At 41.4% G+C, this 27,259-nt stretch overlaps 1 protein-coding gene across 1 annotated transcript in view; it reads left to right on the top strand.

Moving 5' to 3' along the window:
* The window catches only part of LOC106091543 (proton-associated sugar transporter A), a 103,499-nt gene that overhangs the window by 13,790 nt on the left and 62,450 nt on the right, over positions 1-27,259 (top strand). Inside the window, exons 3-4 of the mRNA XM_059363490.1 lie at positions 19,205-19,467; positions 19,548-19,832. Of these exons, the coding sequence (XP_059219473.1) occupies positions 19,205-19,467; positions 19,548-19,832 (548 nt within the window). The remainder of the gene's footprint in view (positions 1-19,204; positions 19,468-19,547; positions 19,833-27,259) is intronic.

Genomic DNA, 27,259 nt, shown 5'->3' with positions numbered 1-27,259 from the left:
GTTAAATCACTTCGATCGAAAAATTATTGCGAATGTAAATGATAAAGTTTAAACTATAATGGAAAGATATCTAGAATGGATAGAGGATAGGAGCATGTCACACTACATCTGTATAGTCCAGGCGGCGATTAGAAACCTGGAGGAATATAACAGGTTTCCGATCGGCTACCCGAGACGACACTTGAGGTCGAGTGCGAGACACCGCTGTCAGCGGTATAGTCTTGGATTGACGGAACTTTGGTGTTGCCATCTGGAAGTTCATGCCACACGGACGGATCAAAGCTAGAGGACAGAGTGAACCTGGAAGTCTACGTTGGGAATCCAGGGACTGAGATCCTTTTCCGACTACCTTACCATAATACGGTCCTGCAGACGGTAATCCGGAAGGTCACGGAATGTGTGCGGTGGTTTGGCTTACTCGCGAGGACGTCGATAGTAAACATCTTAACGGACAGTAAACAGGCCATGAGGGCAATAACAACCAGGACGGTGAGGTCATTAACAGTCTTGGAGTGTAAGAAGGAGATTAACACCTTCTCTGAGGATGGCACAATCCGCATTGTTTGGGTGCCGGGCCAAAGCGGAGTAACTGGGAATTAGAAACCAGACTATTTGGCAGTGAAGGCCAGAGAACTGCCGTCAATAACCTTGGTTAACACGAAGCCTTTCGGGTCGACGCAGTCCGAGTTAATGGCGTGGGCGAAGAATTCGCATGTAACACTGTGGAACAGCGAAACAGTCAGTAGGACGACAAAAATCCTATGGGGAGATCCGGTTCGTGAGAAGACGGGGCTATTACTGAAAAGAAGTAAGAAGGAGACCAGTACAGCTTTCGGCATCATAACTTAGGCAAAATAGGTGCGCAACTGATAGCATGTGGGGAAGATGATGGGACATTGCACAGTGGGATAGAACCGTAAAAAATATGCCGTTTGAGAACGATAGAGATAATTTCAAACCCCTAAGTAGTCCGGGAGACTCTTGGCAGGCCCCTAAATTTGTTTACCTCGACATTTTGAAAAATTTGACGGGCTGCCAAATCTTCATTTGTGATCCAATTTTCAAAATTTCATAAAAGTGTTATGGGGAATATATTTCTGGAAATAAGTCTGCCATATGCGAACGAATATAGATATCTTCACAAAATTTTAAATGGTTACAGCTGATGTGCTATCCAGAATATATATTTCAGGGCCCTAGAAGGCTCGGGACTCCATTATAGTAACCTCAGACCTACAACATTTGGTTCTAGCTGCCATAAGCTCATTTATGGTCCGCTTTTCAAAAATTTTGAAGTTTGGATAACACCTTATATGGTCTATAACCATATAAAATTTTGTGAAGATATCTTTATCCGTTCAGAAATGGCGGACTTATTTTCGATAAGTGTTTTCCTACCCACCGGGATTTTGATAATTGCTCGATTTCGAACCTCGGGAACATCTTTCATTTGAGTTCCATTTTTAGATGATCGTACAATGTGCCTATTTGGGGAGTTTTAGTCCCCAGGGGACTCGTATCCAGTTTTAACATCATACTCGTACTCTAATTTTAAATACCTTTCATTTGACTCCCAGATTGTCCCGTTCGGCACACATTTCACTTGGGTGGTGTTTTGGTTGTATGCGGTTTTTTGCTGTTAGGGCGAAGATCAGAAGATTAATTTCCTAGTTTTCTTTTTCAATGCTTAATGAGCTCCTATATTGCAATGGAAAAGGGAAGCCAGAGATTGTCTGTCGAAGCCATCAATACAACTTACAAAAGACGTACAGCATCATGTGTATGCCATGGGAGTAGTATAAATGTGTAGTCAAAAAATCTGCCATTACACAAACACATGTGAAAGAAACAGCTAGCGGGCAGGGTTGTCGAGCGTGGGAAATGCGGTATTTATATCATAGTGGCGTTTTTGCAATAAATACGATATAAGTACAACATACCAGCGAACGACCCTTGAAGCCATCATACCTAATATGGTTGAAAAGTCTTCTAACCAAAGGCGAAACGCTCCATAGTGGTTGTTGTATGTGCTGTTCTCTGGCTTGCCTTTTTCATTGCAGAGAAATATATTTAGTTTTGAAAAGTTACATAGTTTTTTAAAAAATTGTTTCAATCTTAAAATGATCCAGATAAAAAATAAACGGTCATTTTGACCGGTTTGGCATAACTAAATTCACAGAAAAAAAGAAGAACTATGTTCAATTGAGAAATTTGTACATTCAATTGAAAAACTTCTATAATCGGACCTATATAGGAATTAGTATTATTGATTTACAATTTTCCAATTTGGATTTATGATAAGCTCAAAACTCGAATAAAAGTAGTTATTAACTCAATAAACAATTCACTTGAACTTTGCTATTTTTTTAAATAACTTGTTTACTGTTTTACTAAAAATAAATAATTGATATTTTTCACAATAATAATAAAAAACTTTTTATTTCATAGGGTTAAATTGCGGATAAAACATGAAAAATATTACTTAAGAGCATTTGCCGTTTGGTTTTTCGTAATGGTCCCATGGCTCTAAAAAAAAAGAAAAAAAATCGATTCCAGTTTGAGCTTCTCTTCGTTGTCGGCAACGATGTCTGTAAAGTGTATTATAAACAATATAAGTTATATACATACATACTTAAAATGAATCGTAATTAGTACTAATCTCAGCTCCCAAGTCATAAAATAAAACAATTTTAATATGGCGGAGATCCGGGCGTTCTCCGACTGCGTGAGGTAGTGTGGTGCTTACGCGAGGACGTCGAGTGTGAACATCTTTACCGACAGTAAAATTGTCATAGCTTTACTCCTTCGGAAGTTAGCGTGCTTTCGACAGACAGACGGACGGACATGGCTAGATTGACATAAAATGTCGCGACGATCAAGAATATATATACTTTATGGGGTCTCAGACGAATATTTCGAGTAGTTACAAACAGAATGACGAAATTAGTATACCCCCCCATCTTATGGTGGAGGGTATAAAAATTTTAGGCAAAATGTAGTGTCGCAAAATGCATTGAGCTGGAACAAACATTTTGGTGTGGCATTACTTCGCCCAAGATGACGAATGTCGTAATACCCAAATTCAGCAAATTTTCTAAAGCCAACAAATTAACATTGATTTCATATAGATCATCTAATGCAAAAATCATTGTAGAATGAATTCAAATTGGGTAATGTGAAAAAGGAATATCAAACAGCTTTGGAATACCACGGTTATACAAGTTTAGCTTGTGAAATTAAAATAAACTTTTTGAATGAGTTTGTTTTAAGCAGAAATGTAGTTTTGTTTTCATCTTTTGGAACAGGTTCATTTTTCTTGCATGTAAAAGAGTATACATTTTATGGAAAATGGCCTTAGGCGATTTTTTTATTATAAAATTTTTTTCTGGAAAATATTTACGCAACCGATTTCCGATTGAAGGATAACATCTTTTTATATTTGAAAGTGTAGCCGAAGGATATTATTTTTTTTATGAAAAACTGCCGCAGGCGAAACATTTTTCCAAAAAAATCTCGTGCTTTTTTATACAAAAACGATATATTTTTTTTTCCAATGGAGCGGCAGATCTAGAGCCCGGGAGTAGGCTTAGAATGGACACCAAAGACCAAACAGCTGCGGTGGTGATATCAGGCCGTAGCATTTTGTCTGCCACGGCAGGTGAAGCGGCTGCTCCAGGCTCCACTAGCCGACAGGCGACTGGTCTGCAGGGGCTTTTGACGAAGACACATGGTTCGAATCTAAAGGACAAGGCCGAACCTTTTCTTTCGCCTATAATTTGCCTAAGCCATCGACCTTCCCCTGCAAACCAATACGCTCTTTAAGAGGTTGGATTAATAGAAGACGCATTGCTCTCAGGTTTATTGAGAGGCTTGGTGCGAATGATCCTAAAACTCTCACTTAAAGGGAGAGAGACTCCATAAATTGGGCTCGGGAAATCGCTGCACAGGCTACCCCAAAGACTACGCGTCTAGATTCGAAAACTGCATAGTCAGCCAAAAGGCTGCGGTCAACTGAAGGGCATCCCATGCCTAAAACAACTAGGGCGAACAATATCCAAGAACCTTTGCCAATGTCGCTGGGGACAGTTTGGTGATAGCAGTTGTAGACAAGGGAGAAGAACAGGGCTGCTTACCAGGAATAATTGGGAGTATACTGGACTCTCATTAGTATACTCCGATGTTTTTGCGGAATTTCCTGGGTCTCCTCCAGAATTTCACGATGCAGGATGTTATCGGGACCGATACAGATTAATTGCTTTCGGATGTCAAGGCTCAATTGAAATGTTTCGTTGTGCACTAAGAAAGAATGGTGAGATCTGGCCAGGTGCAGCACTAGATTTATTCAAGAAGGGAGATATTCCTTTAGATTCCCTCAGATCCTGAATCGATACTTGAAATACTAAGGGAATGTAATCCCAATCTTTCAACCACCGACTAGAAAATTGGTAGATTGGATAAGGCTGTCTCACAGACCTTAACAAGTCTTAAGAGTTGCATCCTATAATCCAAGTTGAAACTGAAGGTCTATAGAGGGGAATCAGGAGACGACTCAGCAGTTGTTGCTGAACACTTGACTGAGGCCACGTAGCTAAAGTCTGGCAGACTACAGGAGACTGAAAATCCTCCTGCCACAATCGAGACAGAAAGGAAAGGCATCGAAACAGGACCCCATAAGCCCTGTGTGGGTAGGTCATCTAGTTGGACTGGGCTCAAGGTGTGCGCCAGCGCGGAAGCACGGAACTCAGAAAGTACTTCGACAGCAGCAGCTAGTGAAGCATTTAAGGAGGAATCGTCCACACCGCAAATAGCCAGTGTTCTGAGGAAGAGTGGTTTCACAGCTTTCTTCCCTGCCTCTGGATGCGCACGGAAGCTCATCATGACAAAATGTAACGAGTCTTATGAGGAGTTCTCCTGCCGGAATCAGAAGTCGAGGCTAACAAAACAGTGGTGGAAATTCTAATTCCTGACTATTGTCCGGATACAGATAAATCTCCAAAATTTTAAGGCCGCTTCGGCGGCACTAAAGTTCCTCCTGATAGCAGGGGGATTTGACGTGCTTCTTATCCAGTAACCATGGGTGTATGGAGGAATGGTTCGTGGACTAAGAATTTTCGTTTATTCATTTTGGGCCAAATGTCATTGGGTGGCATGACATTAATATTTTTTCTATTAGTTGGTTGTTATGTCATATCCATTTCTACCAAGATCCAAAATTATTGTCAGAAAATGTGCTTACAATGTAATGAAATTTTGAATTAAAAAAAATCGAAGTGCGTCAGGCTCAATTTGAAATTTTGTCTAAAAAAAAATTTTGTTTTTAGTAAGACTGTAAAACGGATTTTCTCGAAATTTTCGCATATTGTGTAGGTTGGTCTGGCTATATAATTATTTGATATCGGCAGGGGCCGGACACTCCCCCTTATGCCAAAAACTCAACCCAAAATCAAAAGTGGACCGATCGGGACAAAATAGGTATCAAATGAAAACCATTGGAGAGAAGAATACGAATACCGAATTTGAGTCAAAGTACCCATCGGGCCAGTCCAACCCAAAACTCCTCCAAAATTTTATTTTAAATTTTTAATTTTTTCTTAAGACAAAATAATTTTGGTTGGGGGCACGGGCCCGACCTACGCGTTGGCGAGCCAAAAGTCGGACAGAACTCACAACTGTCTGCCTCACTCTTTCGATACTTTCCGGAATTCCGATGAAGTCCATATCTAGGTTTAGCGAAGTCCACACTCCCGAAATGAGAAAGCCCGCGACAGAATCAAATTACATCCGGGTACGAGCCTGTGAGGGGGAATTTCAAAGAGAGCGCGGAAGGCACGTTGCATAGCAACAAGTGAGCGACTGTTAGAAAAGAAGCTATCCCTAGACCAGAGCGTGAAGGCAACTGATTGGAGAGCGAAACAAACTTGGGACTCCACCTTTACGACTCACTCCCCGCCCAACTCATCGCTCAGGAGTTTATTCTAAGAAGTGGGGTAAATAACAGTCCATAGCGATGCTGTTATCGTCAACTACCTGAACTCATATTGTTCAAGTGCAGTTGCGTATTATTTCACATCTGGAAGGTTGTGTCGAGATAATTCTAGAACTGTTTTTATACCCTCCACCATAAGATGGGGGGTATACTAATTTCGTCATTCTGTTTGTAACTACTCGAAATATTCGTCTGAGACCCCATGAAGTATATATATTCTTGATCGTCGTGCAATTTTATGTCGATCTAGCCATGTCCGTCCGTCTGTCCGTCCGTCTGTCCGTCCGTCCGTCCGTCCGTCCGTTCGTCTGTCTGTCGAAAGCACGCTAACTTCCGAAGGAGTAAAGCTAGCCGCTTGAAATTTTGCACAAATACTTCTTATTAGTGTAGGTCGGTTGGTATTGTAAATGGGCCATATCGGTCCATGTTTTGATATAGCTGCCATATAAACCGATCTTGGGTCTTGACTTCTTGAGCCTCTAGACTGCGCAATTCTTATCCGATTGGGATGAAATTTAGCACGACGTGTTTCGATATTATATTCAACAACTGTGCCAAGTATGGTTCAAATCGATTCATAACCTGATATAGCTGCCATATAAACCGATCTGGGGTCTTGACTTCATTGAGCCTCTAGACTGCGCAATTCTTATCCGATTGGAATGAAATTTTGCACGACGTGTTTTGTAACGATATCCAACAACTGTGCCAAGTATGGTTCAAATCGGCCCATAACCTGATATAGCTGCCATATAAACCGATCTGGGGTCTTGACTTCTTGAGTCTCTAGAGTGCGCAATTCTTATCCGATTGGAATGAAATTTTGCACGACGTGTTTTCTTATGATATCCAACAACTGTGCCAAGTACGGTTCAAATCGGTTCATAACCTGATATAGCTGCCATATAAACCGATCTTGGGTCTTGACTTCTTGAGCCTCTAGCGTGCGCAATTCTTATCCGATCAGAATGAAATTTTGCACGACGTGTTTTGTTATGATATCCAACAACTGTGCCAAGTATGGTTCAAATCGGTTCATAACCTGATATAGCTGCCATATAAACCGATCTTGGGTCTTGACTTCTTGAGCCTCTAGAGTGCGCAATTCTTATCCGATTTGGCTGAAATTTTGCATGACGTATTTCATTTTTACTTTCAACAACTGTTTTAAATAAGTTTCAAATCGGTTCATAACCTGATATAGCTGTCATATAAACCGATCTGGGATCTTGACTTCTTGACCCCTAGAGGTCGCCATTATTATCCGATATGCCTGAAATTTTGTACGACGGATCCTCTCATGACCATCAACAAACGTGTTTATTATGTTCTGAATCGGTCTATAGCCCGATACAGATCCCATATAAATCGTTCTCTCTATTTTACTTCGTGAGCCCCAATGGGCGCAATTCTTATACGAATTGGCAAAAAATTTTCCAACATATAATTTAATTGTGGTCCGAACTGGACCATATCTTGATATCGTTTTAATAGCAGAGCAACTCTTTTCTTATATCCTTTTTAGCCTAAGAAGAGATGCCGGGAAAACAACTCGACAAATGCGATCCATGGTGGAGGGAATATAAGATTCGGCCCGGCCGAATCTTATATTGCTGTCTTTTTCACGATTGGTAACACAAGGATAGGCAAGGATCCTTATATTAAGACAACAGACCGTGAAGTGACAGGTGACTCAATACCACCTACCAAACAGGGGGCCAGCGACGAGCCCACCACCGACTCTCTCGATATTGGGAAGACGGATAAGCAAAGACCCTAATATTAAAACATCAGGCAGTGCAGGGACGAGCCTAACGAAAAGGCATCCGACGATGGAACCACCACCGACTCTCTTAAGATTCGAAAGACTACGATATGCAATGACCCTAATATTGAAAAATCAGGCAGTAAAATGACTGGTAACTCAATACAGCCTTAAGACCAGGAAGCCGACGATGAGACCATCACTTATTCCCAAGAAGCCCATTTACTCCAGATTTGGAAGACTAGGATAGACAATGATCCTAAGATTAAACTATCAGGCAGTGCAGGGACGGAAAACTCAATACAGCCTAACGAATAAGAAGCCGACGATGGAACCATTACTGACTCTCTCAAGATTCAGAAACTTGGATATAAAACATCAGTCAGTGCAATGATGGGAAACTCAACGCAGCACAAAAAATAGGGAGCGGACGATGAGACCATCACCCACTCCCAATGAGCCCATATACTGAAGGACCAATGATTGAGGTCATTCAGATAAACCTCCACCGGAGCGAGACAGCTACACACGCTCTGATGAAAAAAATTAGCAAGGACAAGATCCATGTTGCTTTAACTCAGGAGCCATGGAGGAACCGGAACAAAGTTTCAGGACAGAGCTATATCAACTACCAATTATTCTATGCTAACACTGGTACTCTGGCGAGGATCGAAGAAATTTTAATTATATATTTTCCCCAGAGTTAATTATAAATTTACCCAGAACGTCGGATGCAACAGTGGTGAGACAGGGAGACGGTGGAACATACCTGGCATAACTTTATCTGCCTTTAGACTCTCCGACACCGCCACCCACGTTGGAGCTGCAACGGCTGGTGAGATAAGTAAGACAGAAAGAAATGAGATACTAATAGGTTCAAGACAAGAGGGTCTCCATGGAGAGCTCCTTCTCTGACCATCGCTACATTACGAAATAAGTTGAAAACCAACTGCACACAATTGGGAAGACTACTCATAAGAAGACTTGGGGACGATAATTTAGATTGTCCAATCCAAGAGACATTGACGAAAATGTCAACAGGATTACGATTTCTTTCGAATATAGTTATCCTCTTCGAAAAAGGAAATCAGCCCAAGAAAATCCCTAGATCAACGGGGATATTCGCAATATTGGGAAAAAGGTCCGCAGACTTTAGAACAGAGCACGTCGTTAAAAAGCGGAATTTTATTGGAATGTGTATTACATTGGGCTCAAGGAATACAATAAGATTGTCAGGGCGGCAAAACGTGCCTCCTGGAATCTTTTCTGCCAATAGGTCGCCGCTAAGATGAAAAGATTTCTCTTAAAAATTCATGTCCAAATTGAACCGTTAGTAGAAAACATGGGGTTGAGAGCAGAGACTCGGAGATTATGTTGAGGCTTTTGATGAAAACTCATTTTCCCCAGGATACTACTGGACTCACGGAGACAAAGGAAATTATGGTAAAGGAAGCCTCGAGGAGCTTCAAACCATTTAAGTCACCCGGACCTGATGGAATATTTCCAGCGTAACTGCAGAAGGAGGCCGACTATCTGGCGCCCGCTCTGGCTAATATTTCACAACGTGCGTGGGACTTGCATATATTTCGAAAGCCTGGCAGGACATAAATATAAGGAAGAAAGTGGCACAGGGAACATTTTGTCACCACTCCTTTGTGTGACCACAATAAATAACCTATTTCGGATGCTGGCTAAGGAGGAATTTGAACCCGTCTGCTACGCAGACGATGTTATATTGTAATACTTCTTAGGGAATCTTAGAATCTTGCAGATGGCATACGACTGAACTAAACCTAGGGGTCTCAATTTTAGCCCAGAGAAGACTGGAATCTGCCTATTCACGAGGAAGACAAAGGTGGTCCAATTTGATGCACCACGTTTCCTCAATAGAACGATTTCGTTATCTGGCAGGGTCAAATACTTTGGAGTGATGTTGGACAGGAAACTGAATTGGAAGTGTCACATTCAGGGGCGTACCGAATCCGAGGATAGTCCACTGGCTTTACAGAAGCGCGATTAGAACAATACTTACTTACCCCTCAGTAGTATGGTGGACAGCAATTAAGGTTCAGAGAACATGTTGTCTTGACATAGCGTAACGATGAGGACCACGGTCACTAGGGCACTGGAGACTATTCTAGATATCTGACCCATAGACATACAGATTAAGTATGAGGCAAAGAGACTTACGGCAATCCACGGGGAAGAAAATCAAGAAAAACTTGTAAAAAATGAACCGTGTGAGAACGGGCAGAGATATCTCTTTCAAATTTGGAATGGTTAGAATTGAAGTGTAAGCGAGATCGTGTGCAAAATTGAAAGGCCCTATGCTGTCCTTTCGGTAGATACCTAAAGTTAATCGCCTCGGCTTTTCGAAAAATTCTTCGGGCTACCAAATTTGCATATGCAGTCCGATTTTCAAAACTCTCCTCTTGCTAGGTAGTGCCCAAAATCCGTACAAAAAGTTAGCTTGAGGTCTATAATATTTCCACTGATTTCGGGGATACACAAGTTTTAATTTTTATTATTTGAAATTTTGGCCGAGAATGGCTTCGAGTTTTGTAATTTATGATTGCATTTGCGGTTTGTGATAAAATTAACAAAAACTTTCCCGCAACAAGTGTCCACATCTGATTGCAAATGCAAATTTGTCCAAGAACTTTCCATTAAGGAACAGGGGCAAACTTCTCACATATCAATGAGTCCTGTCCGTTTCTAGAAAGATAAGGAGCCTCCTTCTTATAGCCAAGTCCGATTGGCGAGCCGCAGTGCTCTGGCACCTCTTTGGGGAGAAGTTTTTTTACATGACTGCCATACCATTTTTTTCAAATGGCATAGTTCCTTACAAATGTTGTCAGTATAAGGAGGCATAACCACCGCTGAAATTTTCTTCTGATGTTCTCGCCAGGATTTTAACCCATGCGATCAGTGTCATAGGCGGACATGCTTCCCTCTGCGCTACGGTGGCCTCCACATCTGATAATTCAGTCAAAAATTATATAGTCTGGAATTCAAAAAATGTGAAAAAGTGTATCTTTTGCATTTTTTCATTAAAAAAAAAGTATTTTCATTGATAAGTTTTTATTGAAAAAACTTGTAACAAAATGCCGGCAAAACTTATTTTTAGTGTGTTAAGGCCACTTTTGAAAATCGGACCACAAATGAAGATTTGGCAGGCCGAGCAATTTTTCGAAATATTGAGGTGACCAACTTTAGGGGCCCCCGGCCGATACGGGATGACTATGGGCACTACACAGGCTGGAACTTTGAGCTCCGACTTGTGTCCCATCGTTATCACGGGAAGCTTAGCTGAAAGCTACCGGGCGCGTCCACAGGTTGCGGATGGTGGAAAGCTCCGTTTTTATGCGGAGTAGCTGCAAATGCGGCCGCGGGCAGTCAGCGATTTTCGAGAGGAGAGTCTCAGTGAGGAGTCAAGTGGCACTGGCTCTTAATTAAATACTGAGTGCCAATGATTCTCGAGATGACAAGGCGAGTTATTGGCGCCTTCAAATAACCAATGGCCAACATCAGCGTCTGTTCCCAGATTAGGGACGGCTGGCGGCGAGCGTCGGATCTTGGAGCAAGCGGCTCGCCACAACGAGGGATACATGCAATCCCACAAACCCATGCGGTTGGGGCGCTGGGCCAGTAACCCGCCCTCGGAAAACATAGAACTACTATGAAAAACAAAGGAATAGTAAAAACGGACCCCCCCCCCCCCCCCCCCCCCCCCCAACGTTGACGACCCACGCAAACGAAAAAAGGACCATGATTTGCGGATCTGTACCTGGAATGTCCGCACTCTTTATAGAGAAGGTGCAGTATACGCGCTGGCGGATGTATTAGGAAGTACAAGGCAGATATAACCGCCTTACAGGAAGTGCGAAGGACTGGGAATGGCGTTACTACAACACCAAACGGTGACGAACTATACTATAGCTGCCATAACACGAGGCATGAATTTGGCTGCGGATTTGTGGTTAGCTGGAGACTGAAACACCTAGTATCCAGCTTTACTCCGGTGGATGAGAGGCTAGCCACAATCCGCATAAAAGCCAAATTCTTCAACATCAGCCATATTTGTGCCCATGCCCTGACGGAAGACAAAGATGAGCAGACCAAGGATATTCTCTACGAGCACCTAGAGAGAGAATATGACCGCTGCTCCGCCCATGATATTAAAATCGTTCTGGGAGATTTTAATGCGAAAATAGGGAAGAAAGACATTTTTGGTCCAACAGTCGGAAAGTTTAGCCTCCACGAGATAACATCCAGTAATAGGTTGAGGCTGATAGATTTCGCCGCGGCAAAAAACATGGTAGTTAGTAGCACCAGATTTCAACATAAAAATATCCACAAAGCCACATGGCTGTCACCCGATCAAAACACGAAGGACCAAATTGATCACGTTGTGATAGATGGAAGGCATTCATCCAGCGTGTTAGATGTACGATCGATCCGTGGAGCGAATATAGATTCGGATCATTACCTTGTTGCAGCAAAGGTTCGCACCCGTTTGAACATGATGAGGAAAGTACGATCTGACACTGCACGGAAGCTGGACATTGAAAAGCTGCAGACACAACAAATGGCAGCGGCATACTCCACTCGACTGACCCAACTGCTTGATGAAAGCACTCCATGTTCCGATGATATAATGGCGCAGTGGCAAACAATTGCCCACTCCATGGAAAATGCCGCGAAATCCGTACTTGGATACCGGAAGCCTCCTCCAAAAAACCCATGGTTCGACCAAGAGTGTCGAGATGCTACTGAAGCCAAGAATGCAGCATATAGAGCAACCCAGCAATCAGTAGCAACGCGCCAGATGAAGGAGGGTATCGGGAGAAAAGGAGAGAGGAGAAAGTCTATTCCGCAGAAAGAAAAAAGAAATGGAAAGACGTGAGTGCGAGCGAATTGAGATGTACAGGAGTCAGAATGAAGTCCGGAAATTCTACTAAAGAATTAAACACCAAACCGATGGCTTTGGTGCAGGCACATCCTCCTGCAGAGACAAAGAAGGAAATCTGGTAACTGACACAGACAACATGCTGAGGATATGGAAAGAACATTTTACCCAACTGCTAGTGTCCGATGTTGGCGGCGAAGAGGATACCGCAGAACCAATCCCTGATGATGGCATAGAATGTTAATCTCCTAGTCAGAATGAGTTCCAAGTAGCAGTAACCCGACTAAAGAACAACAAGGCAGCAGGAGCCGACGGGTTACCCGCTGAACTATTTAAGACCGGAGGCGACACGCTGATAAGGCGTATGCATCAGCTTGTCTGCGCAATCTGGCTAAAAGAACGCATACTCGATGATTGAAACCTCAGCATACTATGTCCCGTACACAAAAAAGGAGACAAGATGGAATGTACCAACTACGGAGGAATATAACTCCTCCCCATCGCATACAAGATACTCTCGAGCGTACTGTGTGAAAGATTAAAACCTAAAGTCAATGAGATAATTGGGCCCTATCAATGCGGATTTAGACCAGGTAAATCCACCCTAGACCAGATATTCACACTGCGCCAAATCCTGGAAAAGACCCGAGAAGGACAAATCAACACCTTCCACCTCTTTGTTGACTACAAAGCCGCCTTCGATACTCCTTTACGTAGTAAGGAAAGAATCTCTCCGAATCATTTAATACCAAACGAGGTTTCAGACAAGGAGACAGCCTATCGTGTGATCTCTTTAATCGCCTGCTGGAGAAGATTATACGAGATGCAGAAGTGAATAGATATGGCACACTAATCACAAGAGAGCACATGCTACTCGCCTATGCCGACGATATCGATATCATAGGTCGGTCACCGGAAGTAGTAACTGCAGCCTTTGAAAGAATCGAAAGAGAGTCAGTGAAAATGGGTCTGGCAGTAAATGGAAATAAGACGAAATGGATGGTTTCCACTCCCAAAAAGCCTTGCACAACCGAGCAGATAAAGAACATGGAGAAAGTTGGGAACCACAACTTTGAGATAGTCAGTAACTTTATTTACCTCGGCACCGCCGTAACCGAAACGAATGACACCAGTTTTGAGATTAAGCGAAGAATAATACTGGCAAACAGATGCTACTTTGGACTAAGTAAGCAGTTTAAAAAACAAGGCCACCTCTCGACAGACGAAGACTACACTTTACAAGACACTGATACTACCCGTGCTGTTAATGGTTCTGAAGCATGGGTACTTGTGAAAGCAGATGAGGCAGTGATTGGAGCATTTGAGAGAAAGATTCTTCGTAATATATATGGACCAGTTTGCGTTAACGGAGAATATAGGGGACGTATGAACCACGAGCTGCATGAGCTGTATGACGACGAATGCATAGTTACACGCATCAAAATACAACGGCTGCGTTGGCTAGGTCATGTTGTCAGTATGGACAAAGAAGCTCCAGCAAAGAAGTCTTTTGAAGGCAAACACGGTGGTACACGCAAACCGGGAAGACCAAAAGCCCGATGGAAAGATCAAGTTGTGGGAGACACCTCGCAACTTGGTGTCAGAAATTTTAGAATGAGCGCAGAAGATCGAGGCGCTTGGAACGCTATTCTACGTTCGGCTAGTGGAAGAAATATTCTGACATAGCCAATTAAAGTAAAAGTAACTTTAGGGGCCTACCAAAAGGCATCCGGACAACTCGCTAACACTTCAGCTCTAACCATTTGTAATTTCAAAGAGATATCTTCATCCGTTCTCACACGACATATTTTTTACTAGTTATACCCTCCACCATAGGATGGTGGGTATACTAATTTCGTCATTCTGTTTGTAACTACTCGAAATATTCATCTGACACCCCATAAAGTATATATATTCTTGATCGTCGTGCAATTTTATGTCGATCTAGCCATGTCCGTCCGTCTGTCCGTCCGTCCGTCTGTCTGTCGAAAGCACGCTAACTTCCGAAGGAGTAAAGCTAGCCGCTTGAAATTTTGCACAAATACTTCTTATTATGTGGGTCGGTTGGTATTGTTAATGGGCCATATCGGTCCACGTTTTGATATAGCTGCCATATAAACCGATCTAGGGTCTTGACTTCTTGAGCCTCTAGACTGCGCAATTCTTATCCGATTGGAATGAATTTTTGCAAGACGTGTTTTATTATGATATCCAACAACTGTGCCGAGTATGGTTGAAATCAGTCCATAACCTGATATAGCTGCCATATAAACAGATCTGGGGACTTGACTTGAGAGGGCGCAATTCCTATCCGAAATTTTGCAGGACGTATTTTTTTCTTACTTTCAACAACTGTGTCAAATAAGGTTCAAATCGGTTCATAACCGATAACTTATTCAAATTGGCTGACATTTTATACAGGTCTCTACCACAATTTAATTGTGGTCCAAACCGGGCCATATCTTAATATCGCTCTTATAGCAGAGCAAATCTTTTCTTATATCCTTTTTTGCCTAAGAAGAGATGCCGGGAAAGAACTCGACAAATGCGATCCATGGTGGAGGGTATATAAGATTCGGCCCGGCCGAACTTAGCACGCTTTTACTTGTTTTTTTTTTTATTCTCTCCCACTGTGCGATAGCAGAATTGATAGAGAATCCTGGAAGGAATGAAATGGTCCGATCGGATACCTTAGACGACACTTGTGGTCGAGTGCGAGGCACTGCTGCCAACAGAGCAGTCTTGGTTTGACGGAACCCTGGTATTGCCGTTTGGAAGATCATGCTACACAAATGTATCAAAGCTAGAGAACAGAGTGGGCCTAGCTGTTTACATTGAGGACTGCAAGCAGAGATCGGGGCGATCACGGAATGCTTGAGATGGTGTGATGTTAACGCAAGGATGTCTAGTGTGAACATCTTAACGGATGCCATCAGGGCAACAACAACCTCCTGGATTAACGCCTTCTCTGAGGATGGTACAATCCGCATCGTTTGGGTGTCGGGCCATAGCGGAGTAATGGGGAATGGAGAAGCAGTCGAATTGGCACTGAAGGCCAGAGGACTGCCGTCAATAAACTTTGTTAACGCTAAGCCTTTTGGGTCGACGAATTTCGAGTTAAGGGAGTGGGCTACAAACGCTCAAATCCAGATTATGAGAAGGCTTTTATAGAAAGGAAGTAAGAAGGAGTAGGGTAGAGCTTTCGGTATCATACCAAGACATATAGGGCTACGAGCTCACTTATGTAAAATCGGTGCTGCAAGTGATAGCATAGGGGTATGTGGGAAAATGATGAGACGTTGGAGCATTTCCTATGTCATTGCCCGGCTTTCGCGCCTAGCAGACACCGGCATTTAGGGGGGCACAATACCAGGAAAACCACCGCTGAAAATTTTTTCTGAAAAAAAAAAATTTTATCGCGGACTCCACGGTAACTTTTATCCAGTCGAAAATTCAAAAAAAAAATCGTCATACCGACTATCTCTGATTATCCAAATTTTAATTGTACTCCTCTTTCTGACATAGTTTTAAATACCCCCCATTGACTTAATGGTTCTGGGCAGCAATAATTCTATCAGGAACGTAGCCGGGGGTGGGGGGCTATCGGGATCAAGTCAATCCCATACCCCCCACAACCATATTATTTTGTCTAAAGGAAAATATTTAAATTAAATTTATTCTGAACACAAAATTTCAGTAAAATTTTCTTAAATGACAAAATTTCGTTTGTTTCTCCTTCGAGACAAGCTCATTGATCGGATATTTTTGCAATAGAAAAGGAAAGCCAGAGATCATAACACACACCAACCATTATGGGACGCGTTTCGTCATTTATTTGGAATAACTCATCGGCCATATAAGGTGCGGAGGCTTCAAGGACCATAAATTGGTAGGTCGTACGATGTAAGCACGACACTAACACAAGTAGGACACCTTTCACACTAGCTGTTCTTTTCCACCATATGTATTTTCTTTGTGGTGATAGAATTCTTTTCTATACAATTACTTAGCTTCCGTACACATGTCATTTGTGTGCATTTTTTGGAAGTTGTATTCATGGCTTCGAACTCTAGACAACGGCTCTCGCTGCTGCTCCGTGTGCTCTGGTTCGAATCCCGGCCGGTCTCTGCCGAAATTTTTTTTTAAGTTTTTTTGCCGTCTCGAAGGAGATACAAACGAAAAATTATGAAATTAAATTATGTCCGCCCTAACATACAAAGAAAAAATTTCACGTTTAGTATTTTAGAAAGACAAAATGTAATTTTGGCAAGCGCCGCCTCGCGTTGGAGAATTTCCTATATCATTTCCCGGCTTTCGCGGGACCCCGGTATTTAGGTGAAGATACAATACCAGGCATGAACCAACTTAGGGACGTCGTACGGAAAACAATTAAGGATTTTGTAAGAAGCACAGAATTCCTAAACTAGATTTTCTTTTTCCTGGTTACTTTTTAGTATTTAAAACGCATAATAAGCCGCGCCTAAAGGCGACATTTTAATGAAATTTTTTCATAAGACTGAATCTCATCGAAAAAACTTCAATGACAATTTTAATAAAATGTTGTCTAAGGACAAAATGTTGCTTTGGCCTGGGCCCAAACGTATTTTTTTTTAAGATAAATTTCAATAAATTTCATTAAAATCTTTTCAAACGACATCATTTTCCCAAAATATTCTCTAAATACAAATTTGAATAAATTTTTTTTAAAACTAAATTTTAATGAAATTGCAATGTATTTTTTCAAAAGTTTGCATTTTAGGATTGTTTTTAAACAAAAAATTATAAAAAAATTTTTTTAAGCAAAAATCTTAATGGAAATTTTTCCAAAAACTTTTTACTAAAATTGTTGCGAATTCCTGCACACGAAAAATATGTAGCTACATGTATGTGCTAAATGTACTTCAAAATAGGCAATTTTTCATTAAAAAAATTGGAAAAACCCCTGGAGTTCTCAAAACGCAAAGTCCAGGTCCCCAAGCTATATTTGGCGCATCAGAAAATTTTCTAAAAACTGTTGATTTGGAAACCATCTATGCCTGAAATTGGTTTTAGGACGCATTTATTTGCAAAACCCCAAAAAAAGTGTTTACGATCTATTCATTTGTTTTTTTCTTATAATTTTTCATATTAAATTTTTATTTTCACAAAATTACAATTTTCCCAAATTCCCAAAGTAAGGAAATGTGTTAGAATTTGAATTTTTTCATCCTATTAGACAGTAGTTTTTAGTTATGAAAGCATTTTAGATCAATAAGTGGGCATTTTGGATTGAAAGATTCTTCGTAAAATCTAAGGACCAGTTTGCGTTAATGGAGAACGAAAGGCGTCGTATGAACCACGAGCTATATGACGACGATAGCATAGTTACACGTATCGAAATTCAACGGCTGCGTTGGCTAGGTCATTTTGTCAGAATGGATGAAGAAGCTCCAGCAAAGAAGTCTTTTGAAGGCAAACACGGTGGTACACGCAATGGAAAGATCAAGTTGTGGGAGACACCTCGAAACTTGGAGTCAAAGAATATAAGTTGGGCGCAGAAGATCGTGGCGATTGGATCGCTATTCTACTTTCGGCTAGTGTAACTAGAGAAATTTCTTAATGAAAATAATAATTTTTGAGGAGGGCTTAAATTATTTATTAGCTGACGTAAATAAATCAAATAAAATTTACAACGCAAATAAAATGGACAAAGAAGTTTACAACTGCAATAATGTAGAAACTCTTTGTATTTATATTTTTAGTGCTACCAATAAAGTAGAATATCTTAGGACTTATAAAGACATGATGCAAATTATAAGCATTTAGGGCAATAGTTTGATGCAATTTTTACCGGACATCTCTTCTATTAAAAATGGATTTTCGATAGATTTTGATAAAGTTCGAAGAAGAATTTTTTTTTTTAATATTTAACAATTATATTGTAGTTGCTTAAAGTTTTCAGTTTGTTTGCGTAATATCTTGTGAAAATATAATTAATTTAAAACCATTATAAACCTAGTTTGAAAGCGTATTAACATGAGCGCAAATGAAAGAATTTCATCAATATACTGAAAATGATTAGCCGAAACTATCACTATACAGCTAAAATATTCGCAAATACAAGTACATTTTGAAGGATTTGAAAGATAAGGATTAGCCTAAAACAGTGTGTTGGCAAGCAGTACAAAATTTAGCTCTGACATTATGACTAAATGTCACCGCCGATGGGTCAGTTCCTGCACCCAGAATCGACCAAAACATTCAATAAAAAATTTTAGGTATCTACCAATTTCACAATTACATTTAACATAATATTGCCAATTTATCATTTTGAAAAAATGTAGGGTGAATCTCTCCACAGCCACACACCCCATCCCCCCCCGCCCCCCACCACCCTTAATAAAATCCTGGCTACGCCCAGAATGCTATCATTATTTTTCATTTTAACGTAGATAGAGAAGCTCATTTTACAAATTCGATATAAAAAAGACAAATGTAATGTTATTGCCTTAGGGGTTTATTGGATTTAACTTTTAATGCTTCGTTTCTCCTTTAATAATTGCAGACATAAAACTCGCATGGAGCTGGTTCGTGTGTCTGCCGCTGTGATGGGCATTGAATTTTCATATGCTGCTGAAACTGCGTTTGTTTCGCCCACTCTCCTTAAGATTGGGGTTGAACATCAACATATGACTTTGGTCTGGGCATTGTCGCCATTGGTGGGTTTTTTTCTTACACCAATTCTGGGTTCCATGAGCGACCGTTGCAAACTAAATATGGGGAGAAGAAGGCCGTTTATTATTCTGCTGTCCATCGGCGTTTTTCTCGGTAATATCAAACAGATTATAAACTAGGAATAGTTGAACATTTGTATTTTTATAATTTATTTTTTATTATTCATATTAAAGGGTTGCTTTTGGTACCCAACGGTGAAGATTTGGGTTATGCATTTGGTGATGTGGATCCACATATTCAAATATCTGCTATGAATTTGACCATTAATGGGACGCACAATAACATTAACATATCTCCACATCGATCGACAGCATCAGAGACGGAGTTGCCATCAATGAAAAAAACCTCTCACCCTTGGGGAATATTTTTTACAGTTCTTGGCACAGTGTTATTAGATTTTGATGCTGATGCATGCCAAAGCCCCTCCAGGGCATACCTTTTGGATGTATGCGTCCCAGGTAAGAATATTAACTGTTACTTCATTGTTTGAAAATCTACTGACGAATATCCAATTAAGGACCTACTGCGCGACTTCTTTCATTACAATAAAAGCAAGGCGTATTTAGAAGTGCCCCATCGGCGAATTGCTACAACATAGCATCCTTTTTGGGAACTTGATATGTCAACATTTGTAAACAACGCGAAGAAAATTCGATTCGCCGATTCGATTCGTATGCAGTTAACATTCCACGACAGGGCAGGGTAAATCCAGCTCAATTCCAATTGGGCTGGAATTGATTTCAATTTCATAGACGTATGTCTCCATCGTAACCAGAGACCACACATATGTGTGTTGAGTTCATACGATACTGATAGGTAAGATAATTAACGCACCACTAGCAAAAGGGACATAGGAAGATTGTGACTAGAGCTATCACCATAAGGAGTGGTTTTGGTGCCCTTTTTGAGGCTCTTCTATATCTTTGACAAGAAGGGGGTAAAGTTCGATGGCTACGATGATGTTGTTGTTGTTGTTGTAGCAGTGTGGTGTACACCGAGACGGCAGCCCTTGCCGAAGGAGGATTCCATCGGGTCAATCCGGTACGTACAACCGGCTGCCATCATGATGTGTGGCCGTTCAGAGTGCATATACTCAGCGTTATCGTTGTGTGACTATAATATCAATTTTAACATTTACTTTCGACGATGAAGAGCCACTTTTTTTATTGTGTCACTAGTTTGGGTTGGGTTGAAACCCAATCGGCTTGTTGTGCGCTCTAAATACTAAAAAGTAACCTCGAAAAAGAAAATCTTAAGGCCGGTACTACGTTTTTGGGGGAAAATTTTACGAAAATCGATCTTTCATTGGTTTGGCAAGGTTACCACATTTGATTTTTTTGGGTTTCTTTGGCCAAAATGTTGCCATTTACATATAAAAATTAATATGGCACCAACCAATTTATCAGCTGAACAAAAGTGAGTATGTCGATCTTACTGAAATGCATGCATGTTGTTGTAATTTCAACTAAAACACACCTTTGAATTTAATAAATAAAGAAACACAAAACTATTTAAACAAGTAAGAGCGTGCTTAATTAGGCCGGGGCGAGTTTTATATACCCTCCACCATGGATCGCATTTGTCGAGTTCTATGCGCGGTATCTCTTTTTGGGCAAACAAAGAATATTGAATAATAACTGTTATGCTATTGCAGCTTTAGCAAGTTATAGTCCGATTCGGACCATAAATGAATGCTGAACATTGTAGAAGTCATTGTGTAATATTTCAGTTCATTCGGATAAGAATTGCGCCTTGTAGGGGCTCAAGAAGCAAAATCGAGAGATAGCTTTATATGGAAGCTGTATTGATCGATTCAGACCATATTAGACACGTATGTTGAAGGTCATGAGAGAAGCCGTTGTACAAAATTTCAGCCAAATCGGATAAGAATTACGCGCTCTATTGGCTCAAGAAGTCAAGATCCAAGATCGGTTTATATGACAGCTATACCAGATTATGAAACGATTTGAATAATACTTAACACAGTTGTTGGAAGTGATACCAGAACTCTACGTTTAAAATTTCAGTCAAATCGAGAGAATTGTGCCCTCTAGAGGCTCAAGAAGTCAAGACCCAAGATAGGTTTATAAAGCAGCTATATCATTGCATTGCTTTGTCAGAGCAGATTAAAGGCTCCACGTTTTGTACGGTGAATGAGGATGCCCCCACTACCATTACGAGGAGGTGTAGCAGCTCGCCAAATATTTCCATTGCATCCCCTGATCTCCTGAGTGACGTATCCTGGCAATCCGTCAATTCTTTGGGATCAGACCACCTCCCCATAATTCACAACATCGACCGACCACCCGACTTCATAACCTCTGAGCGCCGGACGTTTATCAATCAGAAGAAGGCCGCTTGGGCTGGCTTTAGAGAGTACACCAATCGCCGCATCAGTGAACTGACACCCCCTTCCGATGTGATAGTTGCCGAGAGGAAATTCCGAGTCATCATTTACGATTTGTGTTAAAAAGTCAAAAAAACCAAGTCGACTTTGTTTGCTTAAAAAAATCGAATAATCGACTTTAAAGTCAAAAAAGAGTCGAAAAAAAACACAGAGTCGAAAAATTGAAAGAGTCAAAATTAATTTTGTTTCAAGTTGATTTTCGCCGCCGACTGCTTCGACTATTTTTTTTAGCTATGAATAGCTAAAAAGAATTTGGAGTTTATATCAATATGGGGCTCAAATGAAAGGCATTTGGAAGTAGATTACGAATATGGGATAAAAATCAAGTCCAAGTAATGGGTGCTCGTCTCACATCCAAAAATCCCCATTAGCCGAACATGGCTATTTGGGACTCATATGAAAGATAATTAGGATTAGGTTACGAATATAACATTCAAAATTGTGTCCAAGTATCTAGGTGGCGCTTTATCGACTAAAATCACCTCAAATAGGTTAATTGATCCACCATATCGACATGGGATTCAAAAGAAACATATTTGGGAGTACAAAACAAATTAGATGTCCAATTTTGGGACCAAGTGTTTGGGGGTCCTACAACCCCCCTAAACCATACATATTTACGTATATGTAGTTATATTTACGTATACGTACATTTACGTACGTTGGGAATATAGGGCTCAAATTAAAGGTATTTGGGAGAAGAGCACGAATTTGATATCCATATTTAAGGCGAAATTTTGGAGATGGATGGCCTAAGAATGCTTACATTTTTTCCACTCTTATTTAACCAAAAACGCAAAAAGTGGTTTCCATTGTCCCGGTGGGGTGCTCACCCCTTTTACGGGGTTAATACCCTAAATTGACAGATTTCAGCGAAATCCGATAATAAATGCACTTTTTAATGCTTTAAGACCCTATTTCAGAAGATCGGTCTGTATGGCAACTATATCTAAATATAGTTCGATCGGGACCATGTTTAGCAAAGATGTCAAGGGGTTTAAAAGAACTTGCCGTTTGAAATTCAACAAAATCGAATAATAAATTCGTCTTTAATAGGCTCAATAACCTTAATCGAGCATCAGTCTATTTAGCAACTACATCCAAATATGATAGGATTTGCCCGTTCAAGATTTAGCCTGCATAAAAAATATAGATTTGTGCCAAATTTCAGCTGAATATCTCAATTTTTTTAAAGGCAGACAACAGACAGACAAAAGTATATAGTGAAATCGTCTTAGAATTTTGTGACGAATAGTAATATATTTACTTTGGAGGGTCGGAAATTGATATTTCGATATCTTGCAAATGAAGTGCCTAAATTAATATACCCGCTATCCTATGATGGTGCGTATAAAAATATATGTTCACTTCATGTCAATAATTTATGCACTTTCATTGTTCCGTTGGTATACCCTTATTTTAGTGAAAATGCATACATGCCACAATTACATAGGAAATACTCCAACGTCTCATCATCTTCCGCATGCTCAACACTTGCTATCACTCGTAGTCCTATGTGCCCCGTTATGATACTGAAAGCTATACTGGCCTTCTTCTTACTTCCTTTCAGTAAAAGCATCGTCTTTTTACGATCCGGATATCCCCATAGGAATTGCGCCGCCCACGCTCAAACTCCGTCGCTCCGAAAGGCTCCGGGTTAGTCAAGTTTATTGACGCAGTCCTCTAGCCTTCACTGCTTAATCATCTGCTCTTTCATTCCCCTAACCCTGCCGTGGTCCGGTACCCAAACGATACGGATCGTGCCATCCTCAGAGTTGGCGTTAATCTCCTTTATGCATTCCAAGACTGTTCGTGATCTTACCGTCCTGGTTGTTCTTGCCCTTATGGCCTGTTAACTGTCCGTAAAGATGTTCATACTCGAAGTCCTCGCATTAACACGAAACCACCTCACGCATTTAGTGATTCCGGATCTCTGCTTGCAGAGCCGTATTATAGTCAGGCAGTCTAAAACATATATCAGTCCCTGGGTTCTCAATGTAGACCCCAAGGCACACTCTGTCCTCTAGCTTTGATCCGAATCGAGGTGACCGAGTTTAGGGGCCTGCGAAGAGGCGGCCGGAACACCTAGGGCCTTAAAATTTTGCACACGATCTCACTTACACCTCAGCTATATTTCTATATCCCAGGAGATATGTCTACCCGTTCTCATACGGCAAATTTTTTACTACTTTGTTTTGATTTACTCCCACTGTGCATCGCCTTAAGTCTCATAGTCGCAGTGACTATGGGCCTATGGACGACCCTTTAGGCCCTTCTGCATAGATGGTTCGGATCCTTACCGACAAGCTTTGAGTGGGTGGGCTCAAGGTGTGCTCCTGTAGGGAAGGATGGAACTCAAAAAGTACTTCGACTGCAGCAGCTAGTGAAGCATCTAAGGAGAAATCGTCCACTCCGTAAGTGTTCAGTGTGCTGAGAAAGAGTTAATTCTCTGTTTTCTCACCTGAATTAACTCTCTAACGAATCTTGTGAGGATGAACTCCTGACCGAATCAGAAGACGAGGCTAACGCAACAGTAGTGGAAGGCCTGAATCCTTACTGTGGTCCAGTTTCTGCTGATTAATCTCCACCATTGTAAGGCCGCTTTCTCAGACAGCCAGGCAGCCATTAAATTCCTGGAGAATGTATTTCTGACACACAAAAACCGCCCTCGACTGCCGCAATTCTCTCAACGAGATGGCTGAGCAGTTAGAAATTCACATGTTCTGAATGCCGGGCCATAGAGATATCCCAGGGAGTTGTAAAGCGGATGAGCTTGCGAGACTAGGAACTACCCTTCACATTCCAGGGATACTGGAATCTGTGGGTATGCAGCAACATGTGAGTTAAGTTTTCAGGATAAGGCCCGAGGACAACGAATGATAGATTGTCACAAAGAGGAGGCGTTGAGCATTTAAAAGCTATGTAGCCTAATCTAGACTTAAAGAGGTCTACCACTTTGGTGTCGTTGGCTAGAACAGACGTCTCAGTCATTGTGTCCGGAATGACAGGTCACTGTCTAATCGGAAAACATGCTGACAGACTGAAGGTTGCCAGCAACGACTTTTGCAGAAGCTGTGGGGACATTGAAGAAGAAGAGACTATAGAACACCTTCTGTGTGTGTTTCCCGCACTAGGAATCAGAAGGAGTCCCACTTTAGGTTCTCATTTCTTTGAGAGCCTATCTGATTTAGCGGATGTGAACATTCGCAAGTTATTGCGCTTTTTACAGCGATCTGGATAGTTCAACGGTGGGAACTAGAAGGCAGACTGCCACTTAAACCTATCCTTAGGCCGCTTTGGCGGCACTAAACGTCCTCCTGATGGCAGGGAGATTTGACGTGGTTCTTAATCAGGAACCATGGGTGTGTGGAGTAATGGTTCATGGACTAAGAATTCCAGGATTAAAACTACTCAAGGGTACGGGGAAAGGCAAACGATTCAGAGTCGCAACCTTCAAACCTTAAGTTTGCTGGTTGAAGCCACTTCTGCAGGGAAAAAGAAAGCCAAACTTCTCCACATCGACAGATATGAAGAAGTTAGGATATCAACGAAAGCGGTGAGCTTCTTATCGAATATATTATAAGCTGCAAACTGGCGATTTGTAATAAAGGGGATAAACCGAACTTCATTACCGGGAACAGGCAGAAGGTACTAGATATTACCTTTGTATCGGACGATATAAGCGCAAGAATATGCGACTAGGAAGTGTTGGATGATCATCTTCGTTATACTGGTCCCTCGGCTAAACAGAAGAAAGACGGATTGGAATACATTTCGGCACAAATTCTGCACGTCTATCCCTTCTAGACTAGAAAAGGAAGAGGCAACTGTGAAGGATATAGACATAATGGTCAAGCGGATCACGAAGGCTCTGAATGACTCTCTTGTGTCAGAATGTCCTAGTGAAAAGCCAAGGGGCAAACAGCGACAACCACGGTGGACCCCCGCACTGGTTGGTCTAACGAAGAGCTGCAGAAAACTCCCCAAAAGGGCAAAGGCCACAACAGCATCACACGATTGGCACATCTATTAGGCTAAGCTAAGAAAATATAAGGGCGAGCTGAGAAAGGCTCAGAACAACTCCTGGGTAGAATTCTGCAGCTCCGTGGAGGATACATCAGAGGCCTCTAGACTAAGGAAGATTCTGTCCTCGAGACCAATTACGGTGGGGTATATTCAAAAGTCTGAGAATGTATGGACAATGTCTAGTGAGGAAACAATACATCTACTCGTTGATACACATTTCCGCGAAGTTCTCCAAAGGACAACGTGGAGCCAGAATAGGTTGTCACTGATATGCATTCGTCGGAGTCTATTAGGGAAATTGTATCTGAGTCGAAAATCCTTTGGGCGATAAGAAATTTCGACTCCTTTAATTCGTCAGGCCCTGATGATGTATCACCGGTTCCCTGGCTTAGGGATTGTATCAGAATGTCACATATACCTGTGGGTATATATGACATTAATTTTCATTCTGAAAGCAGGAAAACCTTACCACACGAAAGGGAAAGATTTTCGTCCTAAATCTATCATCCTTTATGCTTAAGACTCCTGAGAGGTTGATAGAAATATATCATAGGGCAAAAATCCCAGCAGGCGTTCTGTCGCAGCAGCAGCATGCATATAGTAAAGCCAAATCCACTGAAACATGCCTTCATGACCTAGTCGGCACAAAGGGGTTTTCTCGCTGTCAAGGAATATACAATGGTAGCATTTTTTGACATTGAAGGTGCTTTCAATAATATAAAACCGACGTCAATCATGAAGGAGTTGGAGATTCTAGGCATCAACTCTACCGTAGGAAAGTTTATTAATAACTTACTACTTACTTACTCTGTGGATCTAAAAAGATGGTCAGCAGAGGAACACTTCACGGAGGTCTACAACCACCACTACCGTGAGGTTAAGGGAGCTTTCTCATTGGTCATGTGGTGGCTACGGACACTGTGTTATCCTTGATACTATCCTTGATACGGACAGTGTGGATTACACCCTACCTGAGCCGCTTTTTGATAAAAATTACTATACCACCATTCCTGATAGAACTGATCGGAACTACGATATCCCTGGTAACAGAAGTAACATAGACTTCTATACGGATGGTTCCAAACTAAACAACCAGGTGGACTTCGGGGTGTACTCTAAAGATCTATTGTAAAACTGGTCTTATCGAAAATGTTACCCGACTTTTTCAGTGTGTATCAAGCGGAGATCCTTGCAATTAAGGAAGTGGTGGAATGGTAAAGATATAATGTAATAACGACGATTGGCAGCCATAGAATCCCCGGAGAACGTATCTCTGAAAGCAAAAATCGCACTCGGCTGTCGCAGATCTCTCAACCAGATGGCTGAACAATTAAAATTCACCTGTTCTGGGTGCCGGGCTACAAAGATATCCCAGGACATCGTAAATAAGACGAGCATGCGAAACTAGGAACAACCCTACACATCCCAGGGTGTGTCCCGCACTAGCAGTCA

Source organism: Stomoxys calcitrans, chromosome 2, assembly GCF_963082655.1.
Source record: "Stomoxys calcitrans chromosome 2, idStoCalc2.1, whole genome shotgun sequence".
Classification (NCBI taxonomy): domain Eukaryota; kingdom Metazoa; phylum Arthropoda; class Insecta; order Diptera; family Muscidae; genus Stomoxys; species Stomoxys calcitrans.
Note: the sequence above shows the minus strand (reverse complement) of the source record. Positions and strands in the feature narration are given on the sequence as shown.